The following is a 22,883-nucleotide window of genomic DNA, read 5'->3' as shown; positions in this document are numbered from 1 at the left end:
AGTTTAAGATCATAATGCCAGTTGACAACACTGAGGCACTTCCTAAGAGCATGGGCAGGAGCAATTACCAATCAATCTATCCTTCAGTTCATTTCCCTGTTTAATAAGTGTCAGAAAGCAGCATGGAGTACAGAGGTTTACTAATTCTGTGGACGGCAAGATCACTCGGCTCTTTTACACTTAGGGGTAAGAGTCTGTAGTGGAATCCACTTTTACAATGAAGATCTGTACAACACCTCAGAGTTTCTAAGGCCTGGGGCAATGACTCAGCGTCAAATCTTGTTCTGAGGCTGAGCCTTTGAAGAGAGAGTTCCTACCAGTGTGAGCAGAGATGGAATTCAGCTGAGTGTGTCACGCCAGGGCTGCTTTGACTTTGGGTTGGCACTGCTGCTACTCGGGGTGCTGGGAGGCTGATTCTTTCCAGGCTGTAGCAGAGGGTTGTGGGTGAAGGTCTGTCGTAAGGGACCTAGGGCAAAAGAAAACAAATCTCAATGAACAAAGGAAAGGAAGAAACAAATCACAGAATTTAGCCTGAAAGGGCTATTTACCCCTGGCTGCTAGCTCTAAGTGATTCTGCATGCGTCGTTCGCGCTCTTGTAGCTGATGAGCCAGTTCAGCGTTCTTCCACCCTGTGTAAAGAGGAAGGCAGTTGGGCCTCTACCCATTTTTTGACTACTTTCCCCCAATCCTGTTATACTGAGGGCACACCCTTACCTTTTTTGAAGCTTTTTAAGAAGCCTTCCTGTGGAAGTAATTTGTCAGAGTCATGCACCACACGCTGGGGGATTTTAAGTATAGTCCGTACGGCTGGAATCCGGAGGCAAGACACCTGGCCCAGGGAAAACACATTGGAGGAGAGCCAATACATGAACACAGCCTGGATGAAAAGAAAGAGACAATACTCAGAAACTGTCATCTGTTACTAGCTCGATGGGAGATGGCAAGGCTAGGTGGAAGGGCTTGGAGCCAGTTCCTAAGCCATTACCTACCGTGGGGAAATGGATAGTTATGGGCAAGACTGCTAGGGGCATCACTCTGATTATATTTCTCATCCACTGAAGATCAGAACTTTGTACACCAGTCTCAGCGCCTAACTGCCAAAAAAATAAAAAAGGAGCAAATGCACATCAATTTTAAAGAATCTGGCACAGATTTCAACCCATTAATTCTACTTCTCCAAGGGGCAAAGAATGACCATTCTGCATAACTACTTTATCCCTACTCCCCACTTTGCAGACCTGGCACTTGGCCAGCCTGGGCTTACCTCAAGGACACCCCACATTGTAGCAGTTACTACCAGTGGTAATATGTAGGTGGGGTCGGACAGTGTGAGATCCTGGAACCATAGGAGGCCACCTGTCTGCAGGCTGGGCACAGGAAGGTTGGCCATTTCTCTCAAGGCAATGAAGAAGGAGATGAAGATTGGGGCCTAGTACAAAGGATAAACAGTGTCAGGACCCTTTAGCAAAGGAGACATTCTCATTACTCCATTACTGAAAACTGTATCACCACCACTGCTTTTTCGGGGTCTAAGGCATGGGAAACACAGAGGAGGCTATCTGACTGGTATGGGATAAAATCAGAAGGAAAATGTTTTTGCTTACCTGAGTCAGAGGTAGAATAAGAGGTCTAAAGAGTTTAATATCATGCTTTTTCTGGTAAAATGTCATTTCCGAGGAGGCCTTGTAAACTGTGAACAAGGGGAAATTAATGGTTGGGCTAACAGTTACATCAGTGGAGGTCACTATCCTTACTATCTGGCCCATGAAATTTCTACCTGACCCTTGCTAGTCACTGCAAACATTAGGCCCAAGGAGCAGGTACATCTTTACAACTTGCCCACCTCTAGTAACTCCCGATTTTGGTCATTCCCTTCCCTCAGCAGAATGTCAGCAAAGTGCAAATGTGTTCCGCTCCTACATGCATTCTGCAGTTGACTCACACTCAGCATGGTCTCCTGCCAACTTGGCCTCTCTGATTCGAGTGGAAAACTTCTGGATCTCTGGCAAGTGGTTGTGGATCTTGGCTGCTTCTCGTTGGCCCTTCACGATGAGAGGAAACACCAGGCATCGGGCAAGGACTGTACCTGGAAAACATACACTAGGACTGAAGTGAAATTAAAGCAGTTCTGCAGCTAGAAGGCTGAAGGTCTTTAGGTCCTCACTGAAAGACTCTTTCTTATTCCAGTCTTTTCAACACTGCGACTCTTGCTGGAGGAGCCCAAAACAAAGGGCAGGGGTGACTTAGTTCCTTCAAGGCTTAGTCTTCTGCTTTGATATCACAATGTCTAGCATTAACTTCTGTAAGCAAATGGCCAGGAATCCTGTTTATTTCCTTGAACAAAAGGAAGGTGACAGAAGATACTTCTCTAGATCAGTGGTTTCCAAACTCTTCTATTATCAATGGAACCCCCCACCCCCAACTCTTAGGTGTAGCCCCAATACACGTAACAGATAAAATTGAGCTGCTCTGGATGAGGGGGTAGTCTGGCTACAGAACTGTTCAAGCTCTGGCTTTTTCTTTCCTCAGAGGCACCATTATAGAACTCTGGGGCTCCCAGGAATAAAGTTTGAAAACCACTATCTTAGAAATCCCTAAGGTAGGAAGTAATTTGGTGGCCTACTGCTTTAGCTCCTATTTCTTTTCTTATATTTCCTATTTCTTGATAATTCCAACAAATACTTTATCTGTAGACAAGCAAGAGGGTCTGGGCTGAAAAAAGAGGGTGGTGGTAGTGGTAGTTGGGGGCGGGATATGGGCTTAGGCTTTATCAACATTATGATGGCTGATGTGGAGTGGAAAGAGAAGGGAAGCTAAGGGTGAAACCGAGAACACTAGCCCTGAAGGGGGAGACCGAGAACTGGGCAAGGGCAATGGAAATGGAAAAATGTGGTCAGAAAGACTGGAAGAAAATCAGGAAAGATGATCACAAAAGCCATGGGATAGATTTCAAGGTCTAAAGTGTCTAATACAGGACCTTGGTCCCAAGAGGTCAAAATGGAGGAGGAGGAAAGATCGTGAGCTTACATTCTCTCAAGGATATACCAAAATCTGTAACTACATATATAACTGTCTCTGAGAAAGAACTTCAGAGTAGCAGAAGAGATCTTATACAACTAAGGATATAAAGAAAAAGCCATTCTGAGCTGGATAGGAGGCAGAGACATGGTCTAGTCCGGAACCACGAGTGGGAGGGACTTCATAACCATAAAGGCTCTCCCTGTGAAATGAGGGGTCCAAGCCCCATATTAGGTTCCCAGGACTGGGGGACCTGCACTGGGAAGACAAGCCCCGTACAACATCTGGTTTTGATAACCAGCAAGGCTTATGTCTGGGAGAGCTGGAGTGCAATAGGAAACAGACTCTGCTTTTATTTTTTATTTAACAAAAATTTTTTTCCTTAATGTTTATTTATTTTTGAGACAGAGACGAGCGTGAGCAGGGGAGGGGCAGAGAGAGAGGGAGACACAGAATCCGAAGCAGGCTCCAGGCTCTGAGCTGTCAGCACAGAGCCTGACGCAGGGCTCGAACCCACGGACTGTGAGATCATGACCTGAGCTGAAGTCGGTCGCTTAACTGACTCAGCCACCCAGGCGCCCCCAGACTCTGCTTTAAAAGGGTACAGCACAATCTCACTTGCTGAAGGTTCAGTGCAGAGGCAGCAGTTAGAAAAATGGGCTACACATGGAAGAGATCCACAGACTAATTTTAGGGCATGTGCTGGCAGGGCAGGGATCTGTTGGAACATTCTCTGGGGATGGAAGAACTGGTGGGCACCATTTCTGACATTCTCCATCTACTGTGCTAGCACCAGCTTGCTCAGCCCAACTCATGCACTGGCCAGGAGCCCCTCTTAAGTGGCTCCCTGCCTTCCCCCTCCCACCCAGCAGGTGGCCTCAGTCTGCACCAGAGCCACCCCCACCAAGAGGTCCCTGCCCTGCCTGCTAGAGCACCTGCAACAGCTGGGCTTGGTAGCCAGCTATGCTGGGGCCAAACCCTCACACCAGCCCACCCAACAGTAGTAGTTAGTAGCTGGGCCTCTCAGACAGGATGGGGGGCAGCTCTACTTACCAGCACACCTGAAGAAGCTGTGGCTGAGCCTTGTAGACAGCTGTGTCAGGGGACAGCTCTGCAAACCATTGAGTCTGCACCAAAAGAGACCCAGCCACAGGAGAAGGGTACACGCCACTCACACAAGGAACCTCTAGGGCACCTGGCTCAGGTGACCGGGGAGTTTGCACTACTGGACCTCACAGGACACCTTCTGCAAAAACTCATTCCTTCACAACCAGGAGACAGAAGTGATCTAACTAATATAAACACAGAGAGTTTAGGCAAAACGAAGAGCCAGAAAAGTATGTTCTAAACAAAAGAACAAGACAAAACCTCAGAAAAAGAACTAAACAAAGAAGAGATAAGCAATCTACCAGATACAAGGGTCTAAGTCATAAACATACTCACTGAACTCCAAAGAAGAATGGATGAACAGAATTTCAACAGAAACTATAAAATAGGGGCCAATGAGAGCTGAATACAATAACTAAAATAAAAAGTACATTAGAGGGAATCAATAGCAGATTAGGTGATGCAGAAGAATGAATCAGATATCTAGAAGATAGTGGAAATCACCCAATGGGAACAGCAAAAAGAAAAAAGAAAAATACTGAGGATGATTTAAGGAACCTCAGGGATATCAACTGTACTAACATTGGCATCATAGGGATCTCAGAAGAAAGAGAGAAAGGGACAGAAAACCTATTTGAAAAGATAATGGGTGAAAACTTCCCTAACCTGTTAAAGGAAACAGACATCCAACTCCAGAAAGCAGAGACAATCCCAAAAAAAGATGAACCCAAAAAGATGCACACTAAGACTAATTAATAAAAATTCCAACAGTTAAAGAATCTTACAAGCAGCAAGAGGAAAACAACTATATACAAAAGAGCCCCCATAAGACTATTAGTTGATTTTTCAGCAAAAACTTTACAAGCCAGAAGGAGCACAATATATTCAAAGTGCCAAAAGGAAAAACTTACAACTGAGAATAGCCTACCCAGCAAAATTATCATTCAGATTGAGGGAGAGATAAGGAGTTTCCCAGAGAAGCAAAAGCTAAAGAATTCATCAACACCAACTAGCCTTATAAGAAATATTAAACAGAATTCTCAAAACAGAAAAGGCTATAATTAGAAATAAGAAAATTATGAAAAAAAATCTCACTGGCAAAGGTAAACATATAATAAAGGGAGCAGATAACTGACTACAGACTTTAGTATGAAGGTTAAAAGACAAAAGTAATAAAATCACCTAGACCTACAATAATTAGTCAAGAGATACACAAAATATTAAATTCTAAGATATGTCAAAAACAATGTAGGAATTTTCAAGTCATTTTTTGTACCACCTACCCATTCAAAGTATCATATAATTATTTCATAGGCTTTCTGAATAAAAGCTTTTAAAGCTTCAAAACAAAACAAAACAAAACAAAACAGACATCAAAATAAACTCCAAAAAACCCAAACACAAAAACTAAAACCTACAAAATGTGAGAAGGGGGACTAAAAATGTAGTGCTTTTAGAATGCACTTGAACTTAAAGCAACCATCAACTTAAAATAGACTGTTATATACATACAATGTTACATATGAACCTCATGGTAACCACACAGCAAATACCTATAATATACACACAAAAATAAAGAGAAAGGTATACAAACATGACACTAAGGAAAGTCACCAAATTACAAGGGAAGAGAAAGATAGGAACAGAGAAGAACTACAAAAAGAAGCAGAAATCAAAAAAATGGTAAGAAGTAAGGGCACCTGGCGGGCTCAGTTGGTAGAGCACGTGACTCCTGATTTTTAGGGGGCTGTGAATTTGAGCCCCACATTGGGTGTAGAGATTACTTTTTTTATTTTTAAAAAAAAAATTTTTTTTTTCAACGTTTATTTATTTTTGGGACAGAGAGAGACAGAGCATGAACAGGGGAGGGGCAGAGAGAGAGGGAGACACAGAATCGGAAACAGGCTCCAGGCTCTGAGCCATCAGCCCAGAGCCCGACGCGGGGCTCGAACTCACGGACCGCGAGATCGTGACCTGGCTGAAGTCGGACGCTTAACCGACTGCGCCACCCAGGCGCCCCAGAGATTACTTAAAAAAATGATAAAAAGTATATCTTTCAGTAATTATCTTGAGGGTAAATGAACTACATGTTCCAATCAAGACACAGGTGGCTGAATGGATTAAAAAAACAAGACTCGTCTATATGCTGCCTGGAAGAGACTCACATGTGATTCCTAAGAAGACAGATTGAAAGTGATGGAAAAAGATATTCCATGGAAATGAAAAGAAAATTGGGGTAGCAATACTTGTATCAGACAAAACCGAGTGACAAAAAAGGGCATTACATAATGATAAAAGGATCAATCCAAAGAGAATATAACACTTGGAAATATTTATGCACCCAACACAGGGGCAGCTAAATATGTAACGGAAATGTTAACAGACAAAAAGGAAGAAATTGACACTTATACAATAAAGGTAGGGGACTTTAACATCCCTTTTACATCAATGGATAGACTGTCCAGACAGAAAATCCATAAGGAAACAGTTGCTTTAAACAACACATAAGACTAGAGACTTAATAGATATATACAAAGCATTCCATTCCGAAACAGCAGAATACAGGGGTACCTGGCTGGCTCAGTCAGAAAAGCATGTGACTCCTTGGGAATGCAAGCTGGTGCAGCCACTCTGGAAAACAGTATGGAGATTCCACAAAAAATTAAAAATAGAACTACCCTATGACCCAGCAATTGCACTACTAGGTATTTATCCAAGGGATACAGGTGTGTTGTTTCGAAGGGGCACATGCATCCCAATGTTTATAGCAGCACTATCAACAATAGCCAAGGTATGGAAAGGGCGCAAATGTCCATTGATGGAGGAATGGATAAAGAAGATGTGGTTGTGTGTGTGTGTGCATGCATGCGCGCACACACACACACACACACACATATACACACACAATGGAGTATTACTTGGCAATCAAAAAGAATCAAATCTTGCCATTTGTAACTACGTGGATGGAACGAGAGGGTATTATGCTAAGCGAAATTAGAGAAAGACAAATATATGACTTCATTCATGAGGACTTTAAGATACAAAACAGATGAACATAAGGGAAAGGAAGCAAAAATAATATAAAAATGGGGGGGGGGACAAAAACATGAGACTCTTAAACATGGAGAACAGACAGGGTTACTGGAGGGGTTATGGGAGGATGGATGGGCTAAATGGGTAAGGGGCATTATGGAATCTACTCCTGAAATCACTGTTGCACTATATGCTAACTAACTTGGGTGTAAATTAAAAAAATAAATAAAAATTAAGAAAAAAAAAAAAAGAAAGAATGGCAAAAAAAAAAAAAAGAGCATTAACTCTTGATCTTGAGTTTGAACCTCATGTTGGGTGTAGAGATTACTAAAAATAAATAACAAACCTTAAAAAAATATTAAAACAACAACACAACAGTCCCCAGACAGCAGAACACACATTCTTTTCAACTGCACATGGGACATCCTCCAGGATATATGTTAAGCCACAAACCAAGTCTTAATGAACTGAAAACTAAAATCATATCAAGCATCTTTTCTAACAACAATTGTATGACACTAAAAATCAATTACAAGAGGAAAAATGGAAAAGCCAAACATGTGGAGGCTAAACTACATGTTACTAAACAACCAGTGGGTCAAGGAGGACCTTGAGATAAATGAAGATGGAAACACAATAGTCCAAAATCTATAAGATGCAGCAAAAGCAGTTGAAAAAGGGAAGCTTAGATAGTAAAGACTTACCTTAGGAAACAAGAAAAATCTAAAACAATCTAACCTTACAGCTAAATGAACTAGAAAAAGAACAAAGCCCATGGGCACCTGCATAGTTCAATTGGTTAAGTGTCTGACTTCAGCTCAGGTCATGGTCTTGCGGTTTGTGAGTTCAAGCCCCGTGTCGGGCTCTGTGTTGACAGCTCAGAGCCTGGAGCCTGTTTTGGACTCTGTGTTTCCCATCTCTCTCTGTCCCTCTCCTGCTCATGCTCTGTGTCTTTATCTCTCAAAAATAAATAAACATTAAAAAAAAAAAAAAAAAAGAACAAAGCCCAGAATTAGTAGAGGGAAGGAAATAATAGATTACAGCAGAAACAAATGAAATAGATTAAAAAAGCAATACAGAAGATCAACAAATCTAAGGGATGGTCTTTTTTTTTTTAAATATTTTATTTTTATTTTTGAGAGACAAAGCATGAGCGGGGGAGGGCAGAGAGAGAGGGGGACACAGGATCCAAAGCAGGCTCCAGGCTCTGAGCTGTCAGCACAGAGCCCGATGCAGGGCTAGAACTCACAAACCGCGCATCATGACCTGAGCTGACATCAGATGCTCAACCGATTGAGCCACCCAGGTGCCCCAAGAGGTGGTCTTTTAAAAAGAGAAACAAAATTGGGGCGCCTGGGTGGCTCAGTTGGTTAAACGCCCAACTTTGGCTCAGGTCATGATCTCGTGATTTATGAGTTCGAGCCCCACTCCAGTCTCTGTGCTGACAGCTGAGCCTGGAGCCTGATTCAGATTCTGTGTCTCCCCCTCTGCCCCTCCCTCGCTTGCACTTACTCTCTCTCTTAAAAATAAATACACATTAAAAAAAGAAAAAAAAGATAAAACAAAATTGATAAACTTTAGCCAGACTCATCAAGGAAAAAAAAAGAGAGGGCCCAAATAAAATCAGAAATGAAACAGAACAACCCATACCACAGAAACACAAAGGATTATAAGACGCTATTATAAAAAATATATGCCAACAAATGGGACAACCCAGAAGAAACATACAATCTTCTGAGACTAAATCAAGAAGAAATAGAAACTCTGGACAGACTGATTACTAGTAATGAAATTGAATTGTGAATCAAATTACCAACAAACAAAAGTCCCCAGATCAGACAGCTTCACAGGTGAATTCTACCAAACATTAAAGAAGAGTTTATACCGATCTTTCTCAAACTATTCCAAAAAACTGAAGAGGAAGAAAAAAGCTTTCAAACTCATTCTATAAGGCCAGTATTACCCTGATACCAAAGACATCACACAAAAAAAGAAAACTGCAGGTCAATATCCTCGATGAACATATATGTAAAAATCCTCAACAAAATATTAGCAAACCAAATGCAACAATACATTAAAAGGATCACACACTATGATCAAGTGAGATTTATTCCAGGAATGCAAGGATGGTTAAATATATGCAAACCCATCGATGTTGACACACATTAACAAAAAGAATAAAAATCATCTCAAAAGATACAGAATAGGCATTTGATGATAATTTCAAAATCCATTTATGATTAAAAACTCTTGGGGCACCTGGTTTGCTCAGTTGGTTAAGCATCCGACTTTGTTTGGCTCAGGTCATGATCTCATGGCTCATGAGTTTGAGCCTTATGTCAGGCTCTGTGCTAACAGCTCAAAGCCTGGAGCCTGCTTCAGATTCTGTCTCCCTCTCTCTCTCTCTACTCCTCTTTCACTCATGCTGTCTCAAAAACAAATAAACATTAAAAAAAAATTTTTTTTAATGTTTTAAAAAAGTCTCAAAAAAGTAGGTATAGAGGGAATATACCTCAACATGATAAAGGTCATCTATGACAAATCCTCAGCTAACATACTGAATAGTGAAAAGCTGAAAGCTTTTCCTCTAAGATCAGGAACAAGACAAGGATGCCCATTCTCATTGCTTTTAACAATATGAGGTGCACCTTGGAGATGTTGCAGTTTTGGTTCTAGACTACCAGTAAAGTGGTTATCACAATAAAGAGAGTCAAATGCATTTACTCGTTTCTCAGTGCATATAAAAGTTATATTTATACTATGCTGTAGTTTATTAAGTGCAATAGTATTATGTCTAAAAAAATAATATACATACCTTAAAAGTACTTTATTGGGGCACCTGAGTGGCTTAGTTGGTTAAGCATCCAACTTCAGTTCAGGTCATGAGCTCATGGTTTGTGAGTTTGAGCCCCATGTCGGGCTCACTGCTGTCAGTGCAGAGCCCACTTTGGATCCTCTTTCCCCCACTTCTCTCTGCCCCTCTCCCACTTGCACTCTCTTGCTCTTAAAAATACATAAACATTAAAAAAAAAAGGTACTTTATTGCTAAAAAATGCTATCATCTGAGCTTTCAGCAAGTTATCTTTTGGCTCCTGGAGGGTCTTGCCTTGATACTGATGGATGGCTGCTGACCAGGTGGTTGCTGAAAGCTGGAGGTGGCCGTGGCAATTTCTTAAAAAAGACGGCAGTGAGGTCTGCTGCACCAATTGACTCTTTCTTTTATGAATTTCTCTGTAGAATGCAATGCTGTTTGATAGCATTTTATCCACATTAGAACTTTCAAAATTGGAGTCAACCCCTGCTACTGCTTTATCACTTAAGTCTGTGTAATATTCCAAATCCTTTATCATTTAACAGTCTTCATAGTATCTGCACCAGGAATAAATCCATCTCAAGAAACCACTTTCTTTGCTCTTCATAAGAAGCAACTCCTTATCTATTCAAGTTTTATCATGCGACTGCAGCAATTCAGTCATTTCTTGAGGCTCCCTTTTAGTTTTCTTGCTATTTCTATCTTATCTGCAGTTACTTCCTCCATTGAAGTCTTGACCCCCTCAAAGTCATCCATGAGGACTGGAACTGGAACTTATATCATACTCTTATTAACGTTGGTATTTTGACCTTTTCTCATGAATCGTGAATGTTTTTTATGGCATCTAGGATGGTGAATCCTTTCCAAAAGGTTATCAATTTACTTTGCCCAGATCTATCAGAGGAACCACAATCTATGGCAGCTCTAGCTTTACAAAATGTATTTCTTAAAAATTAGGACTTAAAATTACTCCTTAATCCATGGGCTGCAGAATGGACGTTGCATTAGCAGGTATGATAACATCAGTCTTGTATACCTCCATCAGAGCACTTAGGTGACCAAGTCCATTGTCAATGAGCAATATTTTGAAACGAATCTTTTTTTCCTAAGGACTAGGTCTCAATGGTAGGCTTAAAATATTCAGTCCATGTTGTAAACTGATGTGCTGTCACCCAGGCTTTGTTGTTCTATTTATAGAGCACCGGCAGGGTAGATTTAGCATAATTCTTCAGGGCCTTGCAATTTTCAAAATGGGAAATGAGCACTGGCTTCAACTTAAAAGGATTAAAACAATTTTTTAAATGTTTATTTTTGAAAAAGAGAGAGGGGCGCCTGGGTGGCTCAGTTGGTTTAGCATCCGACTTGGGCTCAGGTCATGATCTCATGGTCTGTGAGTTCCAGCCATGCATCAGGCTCTGTGCCGACAGCTCAGAGCTTGGAGCCTGCTTCGGATTCTGTGTCTCTCTCTCTGCTCCTCCCCAGCTTGGACTCCCTCTCTCTCAAAAATAAATAAAAGATTTAAAAATATACATAATGAAAAAAAAAAAGAGAAAAGAGTGTGAGTGGGGGAGGGGCAGAGAGAGAGGGAGGACACAGAATCTGAAGCAGGCTCCAGCCTCCAAGCTGTCAGCACAGAGCTGACACAGGGCTCAAACCATGAGATCATCACCTGAGCCCAAGTCGGAAGCCTAACTGACTGAGCCACCCAGCCACCAAAGGGTGTCTTGCTTCCCGGTTGGGAAATCGAACCAGGTCTCCTACATGACAGGTGGGGATACTCACCACTATACTAACAAGGACAGCTCAACTTAAAGCCATCAGTTGTATTAGTTCCTAACAAGAGTCTGCCTGTCCTTTGAAGATAGACATTGACTTCCCTCTAGCTGTGAAAGTCCTAGATGACATCTTCTTCCAATATAAGGCTTCTCATCCATGTTGAGAATCTGTTGGTTAGTGTGATGACTTTTGCCTTCCTCGCTAAATTTAATCATTTCTAGCTTTTATGGTGAGACATGTGACTATTCCTTTCACTTGAACAATGAGAGGTCACGGTAGGGTTATTAACCCTAATTTCAGGCCTAATTTCAATATTGTTGTGCCCTGGGAAGGCCTGAAGAAAGGGAGAGAGATGGGGGAATGGCTGGTTGGTAGAATAGTCAGAACACACACATTTATTGATTACATTCTCTGTCATATATGGGTACAGTTTGTGACACTCCAAAACAATTACAATGGTGGGGCGCCTGCATGGCTCAGTCGGTTAGGCGTCCGACTTCAGCTCAGGTCACGATCTCGCGGTCCGTGAGTTTGAGCCCTGCGTCGGGCTCTGGGCTGATGGCTCAGAGCCTGGAGCCTGCTTCCGATTCTGTGTCTCCCTCTCTCTCTGCCCCTCCCCCATTCATGCTCTGTCTCTGTCTGTCTCAAAAATAAATAAACGTTAAAAAAAAAAATAAAAAGGGGCGCCTGGGTGGCGCAGTCGGTTGAGCGTCCGACTTCGGCCAGGTCACGATCTCGCGGTCCGGGAGTTCGAGCCCCGCGTCGGGCTCTGGGCTGACGGCTCAGAGCCTGGAGCCTGTTTCCGATTCTGTGTCTCCCTCTCTCTGCCCCTCCCCCCGTTCATGCTCTGTCTCTCTCTGTCTCAAAAATAAATAAACGCTGAAAAAAAAATTAAAAAAAAAAAAATAATAAATAAAAAAAAACCAACAAAAAAAACCAATTACAATGGTAGCATCACAAAACACTGTAACAAATATAATAAAAAAGTTTTAAGTATTGTGAGAATTACCAAAATGTGACACAGAGACAGGAAATGAGCAAATGCTGTTGTAAAAATGGCACTGATAAGACTTGCAAGATGCAGGGTTGCCACAAACCTTCAATATGTAAAAAATGCATTATCCACAAAGTGCAATAAAGTAAGTTATACCTGTACTGGAAGTCCTACCACAGCAATAGATGAGAAAAAGAAATAAAAGCCATCCAAACTGGAAAAGAAGCAAAACCATTAGTATTTGCAGATGACACATTACTATATACAGAAAACCCTAAAGACTTTATCCAAAAATGATCAGAATAAATGAATTCAGTAAATCTGAAGGATACAAAATTAATACTGAGGAACAAATTTAACCAAGGAGGTGAAACACTTGTACTCTGAAAACTATAAGACACTGATTATAGAAACTGAAGGCAATACAAATAATGGAAAGATATACTGTGTTTATGGACTGAATTAATACTATTAAAATGTCCATACTACTGGGCTTCCTGTCTAAGGTGGCAATGTAGGAAGACACTGAACTCACTTCCTACATGGACACACCAAATCTACACCTATTTACAAAGCAATTCCTCCTGAAGAACTGAGGGCTGACTGAACAGCTTCTGCACAATGGAAGATAGATCACATAGAGAAAGGCAAGAGAGATGGACACACACTAATGAAGGGAACCTCCACGCTCCAGCACTGTGAACCGCAGTGGGGAGGGACTGCATTGAGGGATCACAAGCAGTTTCTTCTACCCTGGGCACACAAAAAAAGCAGCAGTATGAAAGAGCAACTGGCTGGCTCAGTCAGTAGAGCATGAGACTCTTGATCTCAGGGTGGTGAGTTTGAGCCCTACACTGGGGGTAAATTACAATCGATTAATCAATCAGCAACTAAATTACAAAGCAACTGGTTTTAGAACCCTGCCAAACAGTGGAGAGCTGCTGGAACTCTCTCTAGCACTGGGGCTGGAGAATGTCAGAGTTTACATTGTCCTTCCACCTTGATAGCACTGATGGGAGGCAGGGTCTAGGTGCCTAGCTGGCCTGCTGCCGCACGAGCCCCAGGACACTAACCCATACCAACCCTGGATAAACTAGGTTACAGAAAAAATAAAAGCTGTGGTTTAAAAAGGTTCCAGTTGTAGAACTCCGCCAAATGACAGGGCAGCTGCTGGAACTCTCTTCAGGTCAGTGGGGCTTGCGAGTGCCACAATCTATGTTCCCCTTCCACCTTGATTGCATGGACAGGAGCCAGGTCTGAGTACCCTAGCCAGCCTACCTCTTCAGTGAGCCCCAGGATCTTAGCCCATAACAGTCCAAGCCATCCCACCAAAGCAGCCCTTGTGTGGCACATGCTAGTTAGTGCTTACTATACTTCCAGTTGTCTGGCCAAGGTGCCATAGGCACAAAGTAGCCTGAAACATCCCAGACCTGCAACACTTCAGCTTCAGAGGACTTCCTAGGGCATCCCTGGTGCAGAGTGCTCTGGGACCTCCCAGCACATGCTTGCTTTGCCTCCACCCATCCTGCCAGGGTGCTCCCTGTGTGGAACTCCCCAAGACACCTTCCCTCCCCCAGCCTAAATCCACTTTAGCTTCAGCTGTCCTGCTGGGACACCCTCTGTGTGAAGAACTTTAAGAAGACTGAGATCATCTTTTCTGACCACAAGAGTATGAAACCAAACCCCAAAACCCCCCACAAACACGTGGGGGCTAAAACATGCTACTGAACAACCAATGAAATCAAAGAGGATATGAAAAATACCTTGAGATTAGTGAAAATGAAAACATAATGGTTCAAAATCTTTGGAACAAATATCTTTAGAAGCAAAAGTAGTTCTAAGAGGGAAAATTACAGCGATACAAGAAAAAAGAAAAATTTCATATGATCTAACCTTACACCTAAGTGAACCAGAAAAAAAGAGACCAGAATTAGTAGAAGGAAGGAAATAATAAAGATCAGAGCAGAAATAAATGAAATGGAGACTGAATAAAAATGATAGAAAAGATCAGTGAGGGGCACCTGGGTGGCTCAGTCGGTTAAGCGTCTTGACTTTGGCTCAGGTCATGATCTCGTGGTTCATGAGTTCAAGCCCCACACTGGGCTCTGTGCTGACAGCTCAGAGCCTGAAGCCTGCTTCAGATTCTGTCTCCGTCTCTCTCTGCCCCTTCCCCACTCATGCTCTGTTTCTTTCTCAAATATAAATAAAACATTAAAAAAAAAAATTAAAAAAAAAAAGATCAGTGAAATCAAGAATTGGTTCCTTGAAAAGATAAACCAAATTAATAAACCTTTAGCCGGACTCATCACAAAGAGGATCTAAATAAGTAAAATCAGAAATGAAAGAGAATAATACTACACACACACACACACACACACACACACACACACACACACACACACTGGAGTATTACTTGGCAATGAAAAAGAATGAAATCTTGCCATTTGCAACTACGTGGATGGAACTAGAGGGTATCATGCTGAGTGAAATTAGAGAAAGACAAATATATGACTCCATTCATATGAGGACTTTAAGAGACAAAACAGATGAACATAAGGGAAGGGAAGCAAAAATAATATATAGAAACAGGGAGGGGGACAAAACATAAGAGACTCTTTAATATGAAGAACAAACAGGGGGCTACTGAAGGGGTTGAGGGAGGGGAATGGGCTAAATGGGTAAGGGGCATTAAGGAATCTACTCCTGAAATCATTGTTGCACTATATACTAACTTGGATGTAAATTAAAAAAATTAAAAAAAAAAAAAGAAAGAGAATAATACCACAGAAACACAAAGGATTGTAAGACATTACTATAAATAATTACATGCCAACATTATATGGGACAACCTGGAAGAAATAAATTCCTAGAAACATACAATCTTCCAATACTGAATCAGGAAGAAATAGAAAATCTGAACAGACTGATTACTAGTAATGAAATTGGCAATCAAGCTCCCAAAAAACAAAAGTCCAAGACCAGAGAACTTCATAGGTGAATTTTACCAAACATTTAAAGAAGAGCTAATCTTATCCTTCTTAACCTATCCTTCTTAAACTATTCAAAAAACTGAAGACGAAGGGAAGCGTTCCAAACTCATTCTATAAGGCCAGTATTACCCTGATACCAAAAACAAAGACACTACAAAAAAAAAAAAAAAAACCTACCTGGCCGATATGTGTGATGAACACAGATGCAAAAAAACCTCAACAAAATATTACTGAATTGCATTCAAGAATACATTAAAAAAAAAAAAAGTTTATTTACTCATTTATGAAAGACAGCCAGTGAGTAGGGGAGGGGCAGGAGAGGGAGACAGAGCATCCCAAGCAGGCTCTGTGCTGTCAACGCAGGGCTCAAACTCACAAAATGTGAGATTATGACCTGAGCCGAAATCAAGAGTCAGATATTTCCCCAACTGAGCCACCCAGGCACCCCAAGAACTTTTGCTTTAAGATCAGGAACATGCCAAGTATGTCCCCTCTTGCCACTTGTATTCAACACAGCACTGGACATTCTAGCCACAGCAATCAGATAAAAAAAAGAAATAAAAGGCATCTAAATCAGTAAGGAAGAAGTAAAACTGTCACTATTTTCAAATGACACACATAGAAAAACCTTAGAACTCCACTAAAAAAAATGATTGCAAGTAATATATGAAAATTAATAAATGAAAATAAAGCTGCAAGATACAAAATTAACATACAAAAATGTCTTGCATTTCTACAGACTAATTATGAAGTAGCAGAAAGAGAAATTAAGAAACAACTCCATTTACAACTGCACCAAAAAGAATAAAATATCTAGGGATAAATTTAACTAAGCAAGTGAAAGACCTGTCTGAAAACTGTAGAAGACTGATGAAAGAAACTGAAGACAACACAAATAACTGAAAAGATACACCATGCTCATGGATTGGAAGAAAACTGCTAAAATGTCCATACACCCAAAGCAATCTACAGATTCAATGCAATCCCTATCAAATAAAATACCAATTACATTTTTCACACAACTAGAAGAATTCTAAAATTTGTATGGAACCACATAAGACCTTAAATAGCCAAAACAATCATAAGAACAAAAATGAAAGTATCACAATCCCAGATTTCAAGATCTATTACAAAGTTATAAAACAGTAGGTACTGGCACAAAAACAGACACATAAACTAACGCGAACACAATAGAATCCAGAAATAAACCTACATTTACATGGTCAATTAATCTTTGACAAAGGTGGCAAAAATATACAATGGAGAAGAGACAGCCTCTTTAATAAACGGTGTTGTTAAAATTGGACAGCCACATGCAAAAGAATGAAACTGGAATCACTTTCCGACACCATATACAAAAATAAACAAAACTAGATTAAAGACTTCAATGTGAGACCAGAAGCCATAAAATTCCTAGAAGAAAATATAGGCAGTAAATTTTTGGACATCAGCTTTAGCAATATTTTTCTGGGTATGTCTTCCCAGGCAAGAGAAATAAAAGCAAAATAAACTATTGAAACTACACCAAAACAAAAAGTTTTTGCACAGTGAATGAAACCATCAACAAACCAAAAAGGTAAACTACTGAATGGGAGAAAATATTCGCAAATGATATAATCAATAAGGGGTTAATATCCAAAATAAAGAACTTCTACAACTCAATATCCAAAAAACAGTACAATTAAAAAATGGGTAGAGGCCCTGAATAGGCATTTCTACAAACACATGCAGATGGCCAACAGACAAATGAAAACGTGCTAGGGGTGTCTGAGTGGCTCAGTGGGTTAGGCATCTGACTCTTGACTTCGGCTCAGGTCATGAAATCAAGATTCGTGAGTTTGAGCCCCTTCTCGGGCTCTACCCTGATAGCGCAGAGCCCGCTTGGGATTCTGTCTCCCTCTCTCTCTCTCTCTCTGCCCTTCCCCTGCTTGCTCTTTTTCTCTCTCCCTCTCAAAAATAAATAAGTATTAAAAAAACAACAACAGGGGCGCCTGGGTGGCTCAGTCGGTTAAGCGTCCGACTTCAGCTCAGGTCATGATCTCGCGGTCCGCGAGTTCGAGCCCCGCGTCGGGCTCTGGGCTGATGGCTCAGAGCCTGGAGCCTGCTTCCGATTCTGTGTCTCCCTCTCTCTCTGCCCCTCCCCCGTTCATGCTGTGTCTCTCTCTGTCTCAAAAATAAATAAACATTAAAAAAAAAACAACAACAACAACAACAAAAAAGAGACAGAGGGGTGCCTAGGTGGCTCAGTTGATTAAGTGGCTGACTTGGTTTCAGCTCAGGTCATGATCTCATGGGTTTATAAGTTTGAGCCCTGTATTGGGCTCTATGCTGATAGTGCAGAGCCTGCTTGGGAGTCTCTCTCTGCCCCTCCCCCCTCTCAAAAATAAAATATACAAACATAAAAAAAAAAAAAAGAAAACATGCTAAACATCACTAATCATCAGGGAAATGCAAATCAGAGCCAAAATGAGTTATCACCTCAACATGTCAGAATGGCTAGAATAAAAAAGAAGTAAGTGTTGATAAGGATGTGGAGAAAAGAAACTCATCGTGCACTGCTAGTGAGAATGTAAAATAGTACAGCCACTGTGGAAAACAGCATGGCAGTTCCTTAAAAAACTAATAATAGAAATACCATATGACCTAATCATCCACTGCTGGGGATTTACCCAAAGAAAATGAAAACAGTACTTCAAAAATATATATACATACACCCCTAAGTTCATTGCAGCATTATTTACAACAGCTAAGATATGGAAGCAACTGTCCATTCATAGGTGAATGGCTAAAAAAGGTGTAGTGTATACAGACACAGCAGAATATTATGCAGCCATAAAAAAGAATGAGATCTTGCCATTTGTGACATTGATGGACCTACAGGGTATTATGCTATGTATAGTCAGAAGGAGAAAGACAAATACAGTATAATTTCACTTATATGTGGAATCTAGAAAACCAAACAGACCCGTAGATATAGAGAACAATCTGGATGTCAAAAGGGAGGGGGTTGGCAGAGATGGGTAGAATAGGAGATGAAAAGGCACAAACTTGGGGCACCTGGGTGGCTCAGTCGGTTAAGTGTCCAACTCTTTTTTTTTTTTTTTTTAAAGTTTATTTATTTTGAGAGAGACAGAGCACAAGTTGGGGACAAGCAAAAGAGAGGGGGACAGAGGATCCAAAGCGGGCTCCTCACTGATAGCAGAAAGCCTGACGCAGGGTTCAAACCCATGAACCAGCAGATCATGACCTGAACCGAAGTCAGATACTTAACCGACTGAGACACCCAGGTGCCCCTAAGCATCTTGCGTTTGCCTCAGGTCATGATCTCATGGCTTCTGAGTTTGAGCCCCACAATAGGCTCTGTGCTGACAGCGAGGAGCTTGCTTGTGTTCCCCCCCTCCCGCCCCCCACTTGCTCTCAAAATAAGTAAATTAATTAATTAAATGGTACAAACTTCCAGGGGTGCTAGGTTGGCTCAGCTGGTAGAGCATGCGACTCTTGATCTCAGGGTTGTTGAGTTTGAGCCCTGAGATCAAGAGCTGCATGCTATACCGGCTGAGCCAGGTATTGCTTAAATAAATAAAAAACAAAGGTACAAACTTCCAGTTATAAATAAAGAAGACATAGGTATGCAATGTACAGCACAGGGAATATAGTTAATAACACTGTTAACAACTTTATATGGTGACATCGTGGTCACTTCATAAGGTATAAATGTTGAATCACTATGTTGTACACCTGAAACTAACATAATATTGTGTACCAACTACACTCCAATAGAATAAACTGGGGGAGAAAGTCTAACACAGAAAGGCTGCATATGAAAAGAAAATATGGGCTTAGCTGATGTCACAGACAGTTAAAATGAGGTGTTATTAATAAGTCAGATTGTTGAGTGTCAAAGAGTGGAAAGAAGTCCACTGCATGCAGGATAGTCTTTTAAAATAACAGCTATGAAAGGAGAAAGAACAAAGGATGAAGGGACTTTTTCCTCAAGAAATACATGGTATGTTTGAACATGTTTATATTTTCAGAATAGGGCAGTAAAAAGACACAAGAGACAGGATGATCTCTGGCGCATGGTGTAGGAAGAAACAGAATTTATAGTCTTCGCCTACAGGAGGAACAATGTGGGCATCTTCCACTTTGGGGGGTTTTAAGTGCCTGGCCTGACCTTCTATTCACCTAAACCAGGGCAGCTTCATCACTGTTAACAAGGTCTCCTTAATCTAACCCCATGCTCACATTCAAATATCTACATTTCTTGAATCTCAGATGATCTAGTGATTTGATAATACCTGTTAGGGAAAGATAAGTAGAGTGTATCCAAGTATCAAGAATCTCTCTCACCTGAATCATCTCCTTTTCTGACCCCTAAACTTCTGCAACTACAGTTGACCTTTGAACAACAGGGGTTTGAACCGCATGGGCCCCCTCATACAGGGATTTTTTTTTTTTTATAGCACTGTAAATGTATTTTCTCTACCTTACTTTATTGTAAGAATATAATATAGAATACATATAACACACAAAATATGTATTAGTTGTTTATGTTATCAGTAAGGCTTCTAACAGTTGGCTTTTAGCAGTTAAGTTTTGAGAAGTGAAAAGTTATACATGGATTTTCAACTGTTGAGTGGGGCTGGCACCCCTAACCCCCAGGTTATTCAAGGGTCAGCTGTAATCCCTCCCATCCACGTATAGAACTGCTATCTTTAAAGTTCTACTTCTAAGTTCCCATTTCCTCTACCCTTGACCAGGATGTATTCCCCTTACATGCAGCAATGGCCCCCCACCAAGGTAGGCCCAGGTTAACATGCATAAATTCCAGTAAGTTCTGAATTAGTCCCACTGGGGTGTATGACCCCAGCCCCAGTTCAGCGAAGCTCTGTTCTGCAGCAGTTTGGATTACATCTGCAGTCTCTCCAGAAGCCACCTCCGTTATGGCTGTGGGTGGGGGAGTTGCAGGAATGACAGGAGGGGCCTGAACCTGTGCAAAAGGAAGCCATGTGTAATACTCAGTAGGGGGGACATAAGAAATCACAGGTCCCCTAAAATAATAACTAATATCAAATCAGGTTGTTCTATTGACTTTCTATTTCTCATTCTCCCAGGTTAGTCTACAGTGTACATGGAATTCAAAGCTTAAAAAGGACATTTTACTTTCTCCTCTAGGCAGGAAGATAAGTTACTTAGAGTAAGATTTCATGACTTCTCTTCCTATTAGGAAGTTATTTCTTCTATCAGTGTTTTCCAAACTTCAGTCATTTGAGCATCACTGGCATGATTTTGCAGATACTGAAACTATCAAAATTTTTACTTAAAACAATTTAGTTTTTAAGACCAAAATATTTACTTGGTCTCACCATCAGAAATATTAATAGCCATGAAGTCCTTGATTTGCAAGTTATAACTTTTCTAATACACACGCACACCTGGAATCACATCTAAACCATCAGTGGCTTGCCACCATTATGGCAAACAATGCCTTGTATAGCACTTAAATCTCTCCTGCTGTACTGTCAGTCATTTCCCCACTGACTTGAAAATCTATCCCAGGCAGAGATACCACCATTTTGGGGAGCTGTGTGGAGTGTGGCCAAGAACTCTTTGCCACATTCCCTCTCCATGTAGTTAAAACAAAATAGAAACAAATCAACCAACAAACCCCACTCTTAACGTCGCAGGGACTAATCGCCTCTTACCTGGGCTTCTGAGAACAGGATCACAGAGGTACTGAGGCCCCGTGGGCCAGGGGCCGCGAGGAGGACATAGTGCGGGCGCTCGCAGCACCGGCCGGCTGGGAAGAGGTGCCCCGCGGTCAGCGGTTTCTGGGGCCAATGTGAGGGCCCTGCGACGCTGTGGAACTGAGAGGGTAAAAGGAGGATGGGGCCCTCTTATCGGAGCAGATGTCGTTCATCATGCTTATTTGCCACGAAGCAGGCTGCCCGCCACCACAGGTGAGGGCACTGCTACTCTCCGCGCGCAGATGGCTGGCCCGAAGGCATGCAACTTGTTGAGTCCTGGCTCTCAGTTACCACAGACCCACCCGGGAGCACAGAGGTCGAGGCTAAGGTTTCCGTGGCAGGGGTGACAACGGGACCCGTGAATAGTTAACTATACGCGGCCGCTGAGGCCGCACGGCCGGGGCCGTAACCCTCCCGCGTCCTCAGGCGAGCCGAGGTCAAGAGAGACAGGTCCTGGTGGGCAGGTCATGCTGTCCCTGGCACAAGCTGTCTCGGGCTCGGGCCACAGGGACAGGGTAGCATTCGGGCGCTAAGCCCTGGGGCATCCTTACCTGACGCTGTGGCCGTAACAGGCGAAGAAGCTCCCGGCGTCCGCACATCAATCCCATCGCCATTTTGCCGGGAAGAAGCCTTGCGCTCGCGCCTGCGCACTCAGAACTTTAGCCTCGCGGGAAGAGGCCCTTTTGGAAATGGGCTTGAAGCCAGAGCTATTGCCACGATCAGGTGGTAAACGGGACTGAAACCTGGCGGCCATATTTGAAGTGGGTACGAAGACGCTGAGGGTCCTTTTAACAAGATCGTGCAGTGTTTTCAGGACTTTGAAAGATTTAAATTAAGAGCCCCGGGAGAGGCGGTCTGGTAGTGACTGCAAACTTTGGGACTTGGGCTCTTTTTCTCCGTCTCGTAAATCCGCGATTCACTTCTGATTTGTAGAGTTAAAAAATAGCTTCGAGACAGTCTTGGCTGTGCTTGGCGTAGATTTTTCCTGCCCAGTGATGTTCGACTTTTATTGCTAGATAATATTGTAATTGCAGATTAAGTGAAATGTGAGGATAGTCTGGCGTCTGACAAAAATGGAGGGAAGGCAACTTATAGGAAGGAAATATTTTCCTCCCAGATAAAAAGACAAAGCTTCAAGAGGGGACTCTACCTTTCACCTTTCCCTTCCTTAAGTGGGGTTGCGTGTGGATCATCTGATGACCATGAGGGGACAAATCTAAAGATGAGAAACTAACGTGTTGAAGATGATGGTATGGAAAGAGAGAAAAACCCTGAATACTTGGTGATGTCATTCAGGTACCAAGCTTGGTACCACCTGTATCTAGACTGCTGTATAAGATAATTAAAGGTCTTTATTGTCCAGACTCTAAATCTCTGTTGCTTGGGTGTTTGCTTCTTAAAGCTGA

General features: G+C 41.9%; 2 protein-coding genes across 4 annotated transcripts in view; one reads left to right on the top strand and one right to left on the bottom strand.

Annotated features, from left to right (window-relative positions):
- The window catches only part of SLC7A7 (solute carrier family 7 member 7), a 36,333-nt gene extending 34,190 nt beyond the window's left edge, over positions 1-2,143 (top strand). The window contains exon 11 of one of the 2 annotated variants that reach the window (XR_003969499.2): positions 1,886-2,143. The gene's annotated coding sequence lies outside the window, so the exon portion shown is untranslated. Of the gene's footprint in view, positions 1-1,882 lie in introns of both variants that reach the window. The other variant, XR_003969498.2, reaches the window with a different exon arrangement.
- OXA1L (OXA1L mitochondrial inner membrane protein) lies at positions 82-22,123 on the bottom strand. Of its 2 annotated transcripts, XM_030318677.1 has the most exons (10): positions 22,029-22,122; positions 21,436-21,597; positions 20,507-20,720; positions 1,943-2,086; positions 1,605-1,690; positions 1,265-1,429; positions 990-1,094; positions 715-877; positions 549-629; positions 82-466 (listed from the first exon to the last, which is right to left on the bottom strand). In XM_030318677.1, the coding sequence occupies exons 1-10, from the start codon at positions 22,089-22,091 to the stop codon at positions 339-341; spliced, it is 1,311 nt and encodes a 436-aa protein (XP_030174537.1). In that variant the 5' UTR covers positions 22,092-22,122; the 3' UTR covers positions 82-338. The 2 variants fall into 2 exon arrangements, with proteins under 2 accessions (XP_030174537.1, XP_030174538.1); XM_030318678.1 differs by lacking the exon at positions 549-629 and having other exon boundaries at positions 22,029-22,123.
- Positions 22,124-22,883: the final 760 nt, after the last annotated feature.

Source organism: Lynx canadensis, chromosome B3 (genome assembly GCF_007474595.2).
Source record: "Lynx canadensis isolate LIC74 chromosome B3, mLynCan4.pri.v2, whole genome shotgun sequence".
NCBI lineage: Eukaryota > Metazoa > Chordata > Mammalia > Carnivora > Felidae > Lynx > Lynx canadensis.
This window is presented reverse-complemented; position numbering and strand designations above follow the sequence as displayed.

Bases quoted from the DNA above. Each gene is read 5' to 3' on its own strand.
- OXA1L (XM_030318677.1), bottom strand. From the start codon at position 22,091: ATGGCGATGGGATTGATGTGCGGACGCCGGGAGCTTCTTCGCCTGTTA. The intron at 21,598-22,028 runs GTAAGGATGCCC...TTACCCTCTCAG, and splicing joins TGTTACGGCCACAGCGTCAG to TTCCACAGCGTCGCAGGGCC. The intron at 1,095-1,264 runs GTAAGCCCAGGC...TTTTTTTGGCAG, and splicing joins CAATGTGGGGTGTCCTTGAG to TTAGGCGCTGAGACTGGTGT.